This window comes from Carcharodon carcharias, chromosome 1 (assembly GCF_017639515.1).
Source record: "Carcharodon carcharias isolate sCarCar2 chromosome 1, sCarCar2.pri, whole genome shotgun sequence".
Taxonomy (NCBI): Eukaryota; Metazoa; Chordata; class Chondrichthyes; order Lamniformes; family Lamnidae; genus Carcharodon; species Carcharodon carcharias.
The window spans coordinates 178,317,186-178,329,956 of NC_054467.1; the positions used below are offsets into that span (position 1 = coordinate 178,317,186).

At 43.0% G+C, this 12,771-nt stretch overlaps 1 protein-coding gene across 8 annotated transcripts in view; it reads right to left on the reverse strand.

Annotated features, from left to right (window-relative positions):
* ddx4 (DEAD (Asp-Glu-Ala-Asp) box polypeptide 4) overlaps positions 1 to 12,771 on the reverse strand; it is a 172,938-nt gene that overhangs the window by 105,126 nt on the left and 55,041 nt on the right. Inside the window, exon 1 of one of the 8 annotated variants that reach the window (XM_041193699.1) lies at positions 8,875 to 8,912. The exons of the other annotated variants lie outside the window; for them this stretch is intronic. Coding sequence (XP_041049633.1) covers positions 8,875 to 8,897 — 23 coding nt within the window. The 5' untranslated portion in view covers positions 8,898 to 8,912. Of the gene's footprint in view, positions 1 to 8,874; positions 8,913 to 12,771 lie in introns of those variants that run through there. 8 annotated transcript variants of the gene reach the window in all.

Sequence of the window (12,771 nt, forward strand, 5' to 3'; positions counted from 1 at the left end):
ACCCCAACCCAATGTCTCCTTCCCTCTTTTTAAAAAAAAAAATTAATTCACAGGAAGTGGACATTGCTGGCAACGCCCGCATTTATTGCCCATACCCAATACTTTCAAGTCGGTGGTGATGAGTCACCTTCTTGAACTGCTGCAGTTCAAGTTCTGATTGTGAATATTGTGGGGAGGAAGTTCCAAAATTTTGATCGACCAAAAGCAAACGATATATTTCCAAATCGGGATGAGTGACTTTGAGGGGTGCCCTGCTGCCCTTCGCCTTCCAGATGGAAAGGTCACGGGTTTGGGAGACGTTGTTGGAGAAGCCTTGCATCTTTAAGATGCACTGCAATGTGCCAGTGAAGGAGCGGATGTTTAAGGTGGTAGCCAAGGTGTCAATCAAGCAGGCTACTTAAGTCCTAGATGAGGTAGAGCTTCTGGGGTGTTGTTGGAGCTGTGCTCATCCAAGTGGGAACACTGCTTATTTACATCTTGCTAACAGTGGACAGGTTTTGGGAGAGGGCCGAGGCAAGTCACTGCAGAATACCCAGCCTCTGACTAGTTCTTGTAGCCATAGTATATATGCGGCTGGTCTAATTAGGTTTCTGGTCAATGGTGACTGTCGGCACATTGATTAAAGGGGAACGGATGGTAAAGCCACAGAATTTCATCATCCTGACTTGGAAATATATCCTTTATTGTTGATAAGTCTAAATTGTAGAACTTACTCCCATATTGCCTAGCACTTGTGTAGCACGAATGTTACTTGCTTTCTGCTTAGTCCAAATCTTGCTGCATGCAGGCACAGGCTACCTCAATACCTGAGGAGTTGCAATCAGCAAACTTCCTACTTCTGACCTCATGTAAGAGGGAAAAAATAAATAATTGATGAAGCAGCCTAGGGTACCATCCTACGAAACTCCATCAGTGATAGCTCTTCCTTTGTGCTGGATAACCTGAGCCAGTGGAATTTTCCCCAGCCCCACAAATCCCCATTGACTTCAATTTTACAAAAGCTCCTCAATACCCCACTCTTAAATGCAGATGATTTTTTTTTTTAAAATGACAGTCTGGTAGTTTTGTGGTCACTATTATTAATACTATTCCAGATTTGAGTAAATTAATTTAAATTCCCCAACTATCATGATGAGATCTGACCTCATTGTTTCTGGGATTAGTCCAGGCCCCTAGATTACTAATCCAGTATCACAACGACAATTGGTACCTTGCTGAGAGTCAGAGCAGAGCAGGCCTGCAGGAGACAGTCAGGAGCTGGGAAGCACACCATAAATAAAAACTAAAACTTCAAAATAATAAACCAAAATTTGAAAACTTAAAAATTACAGTAAAATAATAAAGATAAAAAAGCAATGAAGTAATTTAAGCAAACATCTAAAACACATACCTTGTAGTAAAGAAGCACATAACCTTTAGTTGTCAGTGATACTAGCATTCCATAAACAAGTAAACGCAGGAAGAAAGTAATTAAAGTAAATTAAATAACATAAGTTAGAATGGCAGGACAGGCATATGTTGTAGCTGTGAGATGTGGGAGCTTTTGGACACCAAGGTAATCCATGACAAACACGTCTGTAGGAAGTGTAAGCAGCTTGAGGAATTCCAGAGCAGGATTATTAATCTGGAAGCCAAAATGCAGACACTGTGCAACGTAAAGGAGGGGGAGAAATACCTGGGTACTTTGTTCCAGAAGTGACAGTCTTCTGGAACAAAGTATCCAGGTACTTCTCCCCCTCCCTTGTGTTGCACAGTGTCCGCATTAGAATAGGGTCATCTGCTTTGGTCAGGAGGATGTGACAGTCAGTGAGGCAGGTAATAGGACCCAGCAGACAGTAGTGGAGGAGCCTTAGACTTTGCAGTTGGCAAACAGGTTTGAGGTGCTCACAGCCTGTATGGATGAAAGCGAAGTCTGCTAGAAGGATGAGCTGGCTAGCTGGCCATGACAGTGTTCACATGGCATTGTGTTCATTGGGACGGGGGGAGCAAAAAGGAATGTAGTGGTAGAAGATAATACAGTCAGGGGGATTGACACTGTTCTCTGCAGCAAAGAGCAAGAGTCCAGATGGCTATGCCACCTGCCCAGTGCCAGGATTCAGGACATCTGCTCAGGGCTGGAGAGGAACTTGCAGTTAGAAGGGGAGGATCCAGTTGTCATGGTCCATGTCGGTACCAATGATGTAAGGAGAACTAGGAAAGAGGTTCTGCAAAGTCAGCATGAGGTGCTAGGTACCGAATTAAGAAGCAGAACCTCAAAGGTAATAATCTCTGGATTAGTACATGAGCCATGTGCAAATTGGCACAGAGCAAAGAAGATTAGAGACACAAATGTGTGGGTCAAAAGATTGGTGTGCGAGAAGTAGGTTCTGGTTTGCGGGGCACTGGCATCAGTACTGGGGAAAGTGGGGGCTGTACTGTTGGGACGGTTTACATCTGAACCGTGCTGGACGAGTGCATAACTAGGGAAGTAGAGAGAGTTTTAAACTAAACAAGAAGGGTGAGGGATCAAGCTTGGGTAGAGGTAGAAATTCAAGGTGTAGAGTTAAGACAGGACAGCAAAATAATATGAGAAATGAGCGTCAGAGAATGGCAGGAAGGGGCAGAGAAAAATAATACATCAACAAGACTAGATGTTTCCAAGGTAACAAAGACAAAACTGAAGGCTCTCTATCTGAACGCACGTAGCATTCATAAAGTAAATGAATTGATGGCCCACTTTCAAGTATATAAATATGATCTGAGAGCAATTACGGACACGTGACTGCAGGATGACAAAGATTGGCTCCTTAATATTATGGGGTACATGACATTCAAGAAAAATAGGAAGCTAGGTGGAAGGTTGAGGGATAGCACTGTTAATCAAAGAGGGGATTGGTGTAATAGTTAGAGATGACCTAGCTTCAGGGAATCAGGACGTAGAATCAGTTTGGATGAAGATGAGGAATAATAGGGGAAATAAGTCATTAGTGGGAGTGGTTTACAGGCCCCTTAACAGCCTAAGAATTCAAGAGAAAATATTGTATGCTTGTGATAAAGGGACAGCCATAATCATGGGTGATTTTAACCTACACAAGCTGGAAAAATCAGTTGGCAGTAGTAGCCTGGATGAGGAGTTCTTAGAAAGCTTTCAAGATAGTTTCTTAGAGCAGCATGTTCTGGAACCAACCAGAGAACAGGTTATATTAGACTTGGTATTGTGTAACGTGACAGAATTAATTAGTGACCTCAAAGTAAAGGCACCCCTAGGTAGCAGCGACCAAATATGATTGAATTTTACATCCAGATTGAAAGGGAGAAGAGTGGGTCTAAGTTTAGTATCTTAAACTTAAATAAGGGCAACTATGTAGAGATGCAAGTTGAGCTAGCTGAAGTGAACTGGGAAACTAGGCTAGAGGATAGATCAATAGACAAGCAGTGGCAGACATTTAAGGGGATATTTCAGAGTATTCAGAATAAGTACATTCCTACTATAAAGAAAAATTCTAAGGGGAGGACCCACTATCCGTGGTTAACTAAAGGAAAAAGCATACAACTCCGCAAAGATGAGTGGCAAGACAGATGATTGGACAGAACATAAAGAACGAAAGAGAACGGCTAAAAGGTTAATCAGGAGAAAGAAATTAGAGTATGAGAGGAAGCTAGCTAGAAATGTAGAAACGGATAGCACAAGTTTCTACAGATATTTAAAAAAGAGAAGTAAAGTGAATGTTGGTCCTCGAGAGAGTGACAGTGCGGAGTTAATAGTAGATATGGAAATGGCAGAAGAAATTAATATTTTGCTTCTGTGCTCACCTACAGGGGATACAAAAAACATTCCAGTAATAGCTGCAAATCAGGAGGTGGAAGGGAGGAGGGAACTTGGTGAAAGTGAAATCACGAGGGAAACGGTACTGAGCAAATTGATGGGAGCTGTGGGCTGGCAAGTCTCCTGGTCCCGATGGACTACATTCTAGGGTGTTAAAAAGAGGTGGCTATTGAGGTAGTCAATGCACTGGTGTTAATTTTCCAAAATTCACTAGATTCTGGAAAGGTTCCATCAAATTGGAAAGCAGCAAATATAAACCCTCTTTTAAAGAAGGGAGGCAGAAAACAGGAAACTATAGTCCAGTTAGCGTGATGTTTGTCATGGGCAAGCTATGAGAATCAATCATTGAGGTTATAGCTGGGCACTTAGAAGAGCTCAAGAAAATAGGGAAGAGTCAGCATGGTTTTGTGAAAGGAAAATCATGTTTAACCAAATTATTCGAGTGTTTTGAAGGGATAACATGCAGAGTGGATAAAGGGAAGCCTGGAGACGTACTGTACTTGGATTTCCAGAAAACATTTGATAAGGAACCACAAAGGTTATTACATAAAACAGTGGGCAAAGATCTGGCAATGGTGTAGGGGGTAACATAGTAACATGGATAGAAGATTGGCTGGCTTGCAGAAAGCAGAGAGTATGCATAAATGGGTCTTCTCCTGATTGGCAGGATGGCAAGGTGCAACAAGTGGAGTCCCACAGGGGCCTCAACTTTTATGATTTACATCAATGACTTAAATGAGGGGAGTGAAGACATGGTAGCTAAATTTGCAGATGACACAAAGATAGGTAGGAGGGTATGTTGTGAAACGGAAATGGAGGTTGCAGATGGATATAGATAGGTTGAGTGAATGGGCAAAGATCTGGCAAATGGAGTTTAGTGTGGGAAACTGTGAAGTTGTTCACTTTGGCAAGAAGAGCAAAAAAGGCATTACTCAAACAGAGAACGGCTGCATAATTCTGAGGTGCAGATGGATCTAGGTATTCTAGTACATGAGTCACAAAGTTAGTATGCAGGTACAGAAAGTAATTAAGGCAGCTAACGGTATGCTATCCTTTATTATGAGAGGGACTGAACACAAAAGTAAGGGTGTGATGCGTCAATAATACAGGACATTAGTGAGACTACACCTTGATTACTATGTGCAGTTTTGGTCGTCTTATTTAATGGATGTAAATGCATTGGAGGCAGTTCAAAGGAGGTTTACTAGATTGATGCCTATTTGAGTGGGTTGTCTTATGAGGAAAGGTTAGACAGACTGGGCTAGCTTGCACTGGAGTTGAGAAGACTGAAGGGTGACTTGATTGAAGTATACAAGATCCTGAACGATCTTGACAAGATAGACGTCGAAAGGATGTTTCCTCTTGTGGATGAGTCCAGAACTAGAAGACACTGTTTTAAAATTAGGGCTTGCCCTTCAGGACAGAGATGAGGAGAAACTTTTTCTCTGAGGGTTGTGCGATTTTGGAACTCTATGCCTCAGGAAGTGGTGGAGGCGGGGTTATTCAATATTTTTTAAGGCAGAGGTAGATAGATTCCCACAAAAACCTACGGTCATCAGGGTTAGATGGGAATGTGGAAATCGAAATATGATCAGCCATGATCTTATTGAATGGCAGAGCATGCTCAAGGAGCCGAATGGTCTACTCCTGTTTCTATTTCTTATGTTCTTTACAATGCTGACATGCCACTTGATTTAACTCCAATTCACCCTGCTGCTCAGCTGTTCCCATTTCTTTCTCAATCCTTATATCCCATTGGTTAAGGAGATACTTTGCTCATCCCATATGCTCAGTTGTACACACCACACCATCAACTCAATTCCAGCAAATTATGGCACAAAAACATTTTCCTGCATCGTTCAGCTGAGAAGTCTAATTACTGAGGCAGGCTGCAAGATACCCCACTTGGGCAAAAGCCAGTCCCCTGAAGACATTTGCCTCATTTTAGTTCATCTATCCAATAAATTCTTTGTTTCTGAACAGTCTCAGAGTTTCTGCCTTTCTGAAAGTCAATTCCATACGCTGATCACTTCTGCAGAATTTCCTGACTTCAATTCCAAATTTATCTTTCACTGGTTGGAATGTGCCCCCCTCACCCAAATCACAACTGAATTGCAAGTTTACCAGATCCCCTTTCATTGTCAAAAGCCCAAAACAATACAACCTTTCCTCACGCAAGAATCAGTCTTTTGGCTCTCTCCGCATTACACCTTGTGTTTGATTATCATGACCAGAAATGAACTCGGGACTCCAAGTGCATTCTGATCAGAGCACTTTGCAGTTTGGTTATGACTTACTCCAACTTGTATTTTATTTTTCTGGCTATGTACCTCAGCATTATAGATAAAAACAAAAAACTGCGGATGCTGTAAATCCAAAACAAAAACAGAATTACCTGGAAAAACTCAGCAGGTCTGGCAGCATCGGCGGAGAAGAAAAGAGTTGACGTTTCGAGTCCTCATGACCCTTCAACAGAACTAGGTGAATGCAAGGAAAGGGGTGAAATATAAGCTGGTTTAAGGTGTGTGTGTTGGGGGGGGGGTAGGTTGTGGGGGGTGGGGAGAAGTGGAGGGAGGTGGTGTGGTTGTAGGGACAAGCAAGCAGTGATAGAAGCAGATCATCAAAAGATGTCACAGACAACAGAACAAAAGAACACAGAGGTGTTGAAGTTGGGGATATTATCTAAACGAATGTGCTAATTAAGAATGGAAGGTAGGGCACTCAAGGTATAGCTCTAGTGGGGGTGGGGGGAGCATAACAGATTTAAAAATATTTAACAATAATGGAAATAGGTGGGAAAAGAAAAATCTATATAATTTATTGGAAAAAACAAAAGCAAGGGGCAAGAAACAAAGGGGGTGGGGATGGAGGAGGGAGTTCAAGACCTAAAGTTGTTGAATTCAATATTCAGTCCGGAAGGCTGTAAAGCGCCTAGTCGGAAGATGAGGTGCTGTTCCTCCAGTTTGCGTTGGGCTTCACTGGAACAATGCAGCAAGCCAAGGACAGACATGTGGGCAAGAGAGCAGGGTGGAGTGTTAAAATGGCAAGCGACAGGGAGGTTTGGGTCATTCTTGCAGACAGACCGCAGGTGTTCTGCAAAGCAGTCGCCCAGTTTACATATGGTCTCTCCAATGTAGAGGAGACCGCATTGGGAGCAACGAATACAGTAGACTAAGTTGGGGGAAATGCAAGTGAAATGCTGCTTCACTTGAAAGGAGTGTTTGGGCCCTTGGACGGTGAGGAGAGAGGAAGTGAAGGGGCAGATGTTGCATCTTTTGCGTGGGCATGGGGAGGTGCCATAGGTGGGGGTTGAGGAGTAGGGGGTGATGGAGGAGTGGATCAGGGTGTCCCGGAGGGAACGATCCCTACGGAATGCCGACGGGGGGGGGGAGGGGGGGGGGTGAAGGGAAGATGTGTTTGGTGGTGGCATTGTGCTGGAGTTGGCGGAAATGGTGGAGGATGATCCTTTGAATGCAGAGGCTGGTGGGGTGCTAAGTGAGGACCAGGGGGACCCTATCATGTTTCTGAGAGGGAGACGGCGTGAGGGCGGATGCGCTGGAGATGGGCCGGACACAGTTGAGGGCCCTGTCAACGACCGTGGGTGGAAAACCTCGGTTAAGGAAGAAGGGAGACATGTCAGAGGAACTGTTTTTGAAGGTAGCATCATCGGATGCTCCCCTCCCCCCACCCACACACACACACACCTACACACCCACACACACCTTAAACCAGCTTATATTTCACCCCTTTCCTTAGGTTCACCTAGTTCTGTTGAAGGGTCATGAGGACTCGAAATGTCAACTCTTTTCTTCTCCACCGATGCTGCCAGACCTGCTGAGTTTTTCCAGGTAATTCTGTTTTTGTTTACCTCAGCATTATGTTGGCTTTGATTGATGCTCTACATTTAATATGTGTAAAGAAAATATATTTTTTCCAATATTACTGTGGGATACTATGGAGCAGGCTTATGGGAGCTGTGTGTGCACCTGACTAATTTAACAAAACTGAAGACAGTCAGACTGCTAGGTTAAAACCAAAGGGTTAGGTATAAAAGCAGGCATTTTGAAGTGGAGATGAACAAGCTAAAAATGGGATACAAGTAAATACAGCATGAATAGGAATTTGCATTAGGAGATAAATGAGGAGTTAAATTTCAAAGAAATAACAGGAAGTTTGGCAGGAATCATGAATAAATAAAGCAAAGTTATTAAGTTTATTTTTCCCAAAAGTAGTGGCCATAAAGACAACATCAAAAATTTTATATTCTGGGAAATGTAACTTCCAAAGAAAGTTAAGAACAATGGTTTAAAGATGATGGGGACAAAACATATTTAAGGGAAGACTGAAAGCTGTTGTGGGTGGTGTGGTCATGTGATATCTGAAGAGTGTGCTGTACGAGGACAGACCTTGGAAGTAAGCAGCCTCTAGCCACCCCAGAGAAGTGTTTGTTCTAGAAAGAAAGGTTTTGTTACAAGCTTTGCATTTCCATTAAGTGAGAGGAAGTGATAAGACCCTGCGCTCCACTATAGCACCATTGGGTACCTTGGGGTAATATTGCTGGATTTTAAAAAATATATTGGTTAAGAATCAATGGGGACTGTTACCTGGAAAAGGGCATTTAGTTGTGGAGTCTGGCTCAGTAGAAATCTTTTGGGAAATATAGCAACACTGAATTTAAACACACAGTAATCTTGTTAGTTAAGTTTTCTTTTGTTAATAAATGTTTTAATTTAACACTTAAAATCTCTACAAGTGGTAGTGGAATCTTTACTTCTGACTCCGGTACACATATCTTCTCGTAATAAAAGTACAAATTGCAATTCGTTGTGATAGCTTGGCCAAGTTTCCCTCTGGGATTTGGTCAGCCTGGCAATTACTACCTGCCATATTATCTAACACATTATGCTGGATAGGGAATTCGACCATTGTGATCCAAATGAAGGAAAGACGACTACATGTCCAAGTTAAGATGATATGACTTTGAAGTAATGGTCCAGAGATATTGTTGCCCTCGGTGACGATTGAGTAGGCTGCTTTATAATGCTTGGCGTCCAGCTTTTTTCACATACCAAGTGTGTCGGGAGTATTCCATTAAGCTTCTGACTGGAGCATTGTGGATGATTGAGAAGCACTGAAAGGTCAGGAGACAGGTTACTCATTGAGGTAGGCTTCTTTTGGTTACATTCAATACACGGAGGTTAACCATCTCTTTTCAAAAAGCAGTACTTTACACCGTGTTAAACTTAACCAACCACTGATGGTTTACTAATACATATAATTTGTGCAGCCTCCAAATCCATTACTCTTCCTAGTGTGCTTTCATCTGCCAAGTTTAAAAATTTGCCTCCCATTCTGGATTGTTAGTTATGTAAATTAAAAACAGTAGTGGCCCCGAAACTAAACCTAGTGATATCCTATGTAGTACTCTATCCATGCTGGGTAATATTTGCTCCACTCACGTGGAGTAATGACGGGCCTGAATAAGGTAATCCAACCATGTCTCCGTGATCTTAAGTGGCATCACTGCTTAGCACAGCTACACCACGGCACCCTCCCTCCCCCCACCAACCACCCTAGAATCACCACTGGCCAGAAGCTTAACTGGATCAACCATTATCAACATGGCTACATGAGTAGGGGAAAGGCTGGGTATCTCCAATGAGTAACTTGTCTCCTGACCTTTCAGTGCTTCTCAATCATCCACAATGCTCCAGTCAGAAGCTTAATGGAATACTCATGACACACTTGGTATGTAAAAAAAGCTGGACACCAAGCATTATAAAACAGCCTACTCAATCGCCACAGAGGGCAACAATATCTCTGGACCATTACTTCAAAGTCATATCATCTTAACTTGGACATGTAGTCGCCTTTCCTTCATTTTGATCACAGTGGTCAAATTCCCTATCTAGCATCATTGACATCATCACTGGAGTCTGCACTGGAGTGCTGCTTTGGGCTGCAGTAGAGTGCTTAAGTTGGAGTTTGGTGACTTAGGGAATTCAAGGGTTAATTTCTATCTAAAGTCTAGTCTTTCTTTAATTTAGTAATTAACTAAAAGTTGCTGTTTGGGTTGGAAGGTGGTGAGTTTTAGGCCAGCTTTAAAACAGAGTTTATACAGGCTCTGCTTGCAGCTACAACTAGTTAATTAGATAACTGGCTTAAACAGGTTTTCAGAGGCTAGATTCAGGGAGTATAAAAACAGGCCATCTGACACTGCTGACTTTGTCTGCACTGGAACACTGCTTTGGACTGCAGTAGAGTGCTTAAGTTGGAGTTTGGTGACTGGAGGGAGATCAGTGAGGAGGGAACCAGGTGATCCATTGAGTATCGTGAGTACTCGGCTAAATTTTTACTACTTTTATCGCCTTATTTTGTGGCTTATCATTTGTAAGGGCTATATTCTGTAACAACTAGGAGCAGGGAAGAAAGGCCCTAGAGTAATTGATACTATTTGATATTAAGTATCTTCCAAAAGGTTTAATTTAATTTAATGGGGTAAGTCATGGCAGGAGAGATCAGAGCCATGGTGTGCTCCTCCTGCTCTATGTGGGAAGCTGGGAACATTTCCAGTGCCTGGGGCCGGCATGTGTGCAGGAAGTGTCTCCAACTGCAGCTCCTGGAAGCCCAGGTTTCAGAGCTGGAGTGGTGGCTGGGGACACTGTGGAGCATCCACGAGGCGGAGAGTATAGTGGATAGCACATATAGAGAGGTGGTCACATCACAGGCTAAGAGTCCACAGGCAGGAAGGGAATGGGTGACCACCAGGCAGAGCAAAAGGACTAGGCAGCCAGTACAGGAATCTCCTGTGGCTATTCCCCTGCAAAACAGATATACCATTCTGGATACTGTTGAGGGGAATGGCCTCTCAGGGGAAGCAGCAACAGCCAAATTCGTTGCACCACGGTTGGCTCTGCTGCACAGGGGAGGGGTAAGAAGTGTGGGAATGCAATAGTTAATACAATTAAGATTCAATTGTAAGGGGAATAGATAGGCGTTTCTGTGGCCACAAATGAGACTCCAGGATAGTATGTTGCCTCCCTGGTGCTAGGGTCAAGGGTGTCTCAGAGCCGCTAGGACATTCTGAAGGGGGAGGGTGAACAGCAAGTGGTCGTGGTACATGTTGATACAAACAACACAGGTAAAAAAAGGGATGAGGTCCTAAAAGCAGAATATAGGGAGTTAGGAAGTAAGTTGAAAAGTAGGATCTCAAAAGGTAGTGATCTCAGGATTACGACCAATGCCACGTGCTAGTCAGAGTAGAAATGGCAGGATATATCAGATGAATACATGGCCGAAGGGATGGTGTGAGGGGGAGGGTTTCAGATACCTGGGACATTGGGACTGGTTCTGGAGGAGGTGGGGCCAGTACAAGCTGGACAAGTTACACCTGGGCAGGACTGGGACTGATGTCCTAGGAGTATTTGCTAAAGTGGTTGGGGAGGGTTTAAACTAAAATGGCAGGGGGATAGGAACCTATGCAAGGCTATGGGCTAAGTACTGGTAAGTGGAATTAGGAAGGTAGGTCAAGTGTTTCTCATGTCGGTGCAGGCTGGATGGGCCGAAGGGCCTCTTCTGTACTGTGTGATTCTGAGTCAGAGGAGGGGGAATCAATGACAAGAACAAAATACAGAAAGGGGAATAAGGAAAGTGATAGGCAGAGAAATCAAGGACAAGAATCAAACAGGGCCTCAGTGAAAAATAGTGGGAACAGGACAAGTAATGTTAAAAAGACAAGCCTTAAGGCTTTGTGCCTTAATGCAAGGAGCATTCACAATAAGGTGGATGAACTAACCACGCAAATAGATGTAAACAGGTATAATATAGTCAGGATTACAGAGACGCGGCTGCAGGGTGACCAAGGATGGGAAATGAACATCCTGGCTATTCAGTATTTAGGAAGGACTGACAAAATGGAAAAGGCAATGGAGTTGCACTGCTGGTTAGGAAAGAGGAAATTAACGCAATAGTGAGGAAGGATATTAGCTCCAGTGATGTGGAATCTGTATGGGTAGAGCTGGGAAACACTAAGGGGCAAAAAAACATTAGTGGGGATATGACTGGATCACCAAACTGTAGTGGTGATGTTGGAAATGGCATTAAACAGGCAATTAGAGATGCATGCAATAAAGAAACATCTGTAATCATGGGTGACTTTAATCTGCATATAGATTGGGCAAATCAAATTAGTAACAATACTGTAGAGGAGGAATTTCTGGAGTGGATACGGGATGGTTTTCTGGACCAATACATTGAGGAACCAACCAGAGAACAGGCCACCCTAGACTGGGTATTGTGTAATGAGAAAGGAATAATTGGCAATCTAGTTGTGCGAGGCCCCTTAGGGATGAGCGGCCATAATATGAAAGAATTCTTCATCAAGATGAAGAGTGACATCGATAGTCGATTCTGAGACTAGGGTCCTGAATCTTAATAAAGGAAACTACGATGGTATGAGGCCCAAGTTGACTATGATGGATTGGGAAACGTTACTCAAAGGAATGACAGAAGATGGGCAATGGCAAACATTCAAAGAGCATATGGATGAACTGCATGTGTGAACTGATTATTCTTGTCTGGCACAAAAATAAAACAAGAAAGGTGGCCAAATCATGGCGGACAAGGGAAATTAGAGACAGTATTAGATCCAAGGAAGAGGCTTACAAATTGACCAGAAAACACAACAGACCTGAGGATTGGGAGCACTTTAGAATTCAGCAAAGGAGGACCAAGGGGTTGATTAAGATGGAGAAAATAGAGTACAAGAGTAAGTTTGCGGGGAACATAAAAACTGACTGTAAAAGTTTTCATAGGTATGTGAAGAGAAAAAGGTCAGTGAAGACAAATATTGGTCCTTTACAGTCAAAAACAGGGGAATGTATAATGGGGAACAAAGAAATGGCTGACCAACTAAATACATACTTTGGTTCTGTCTTCACAAAGGAGGACACAAATAACATAGCAGA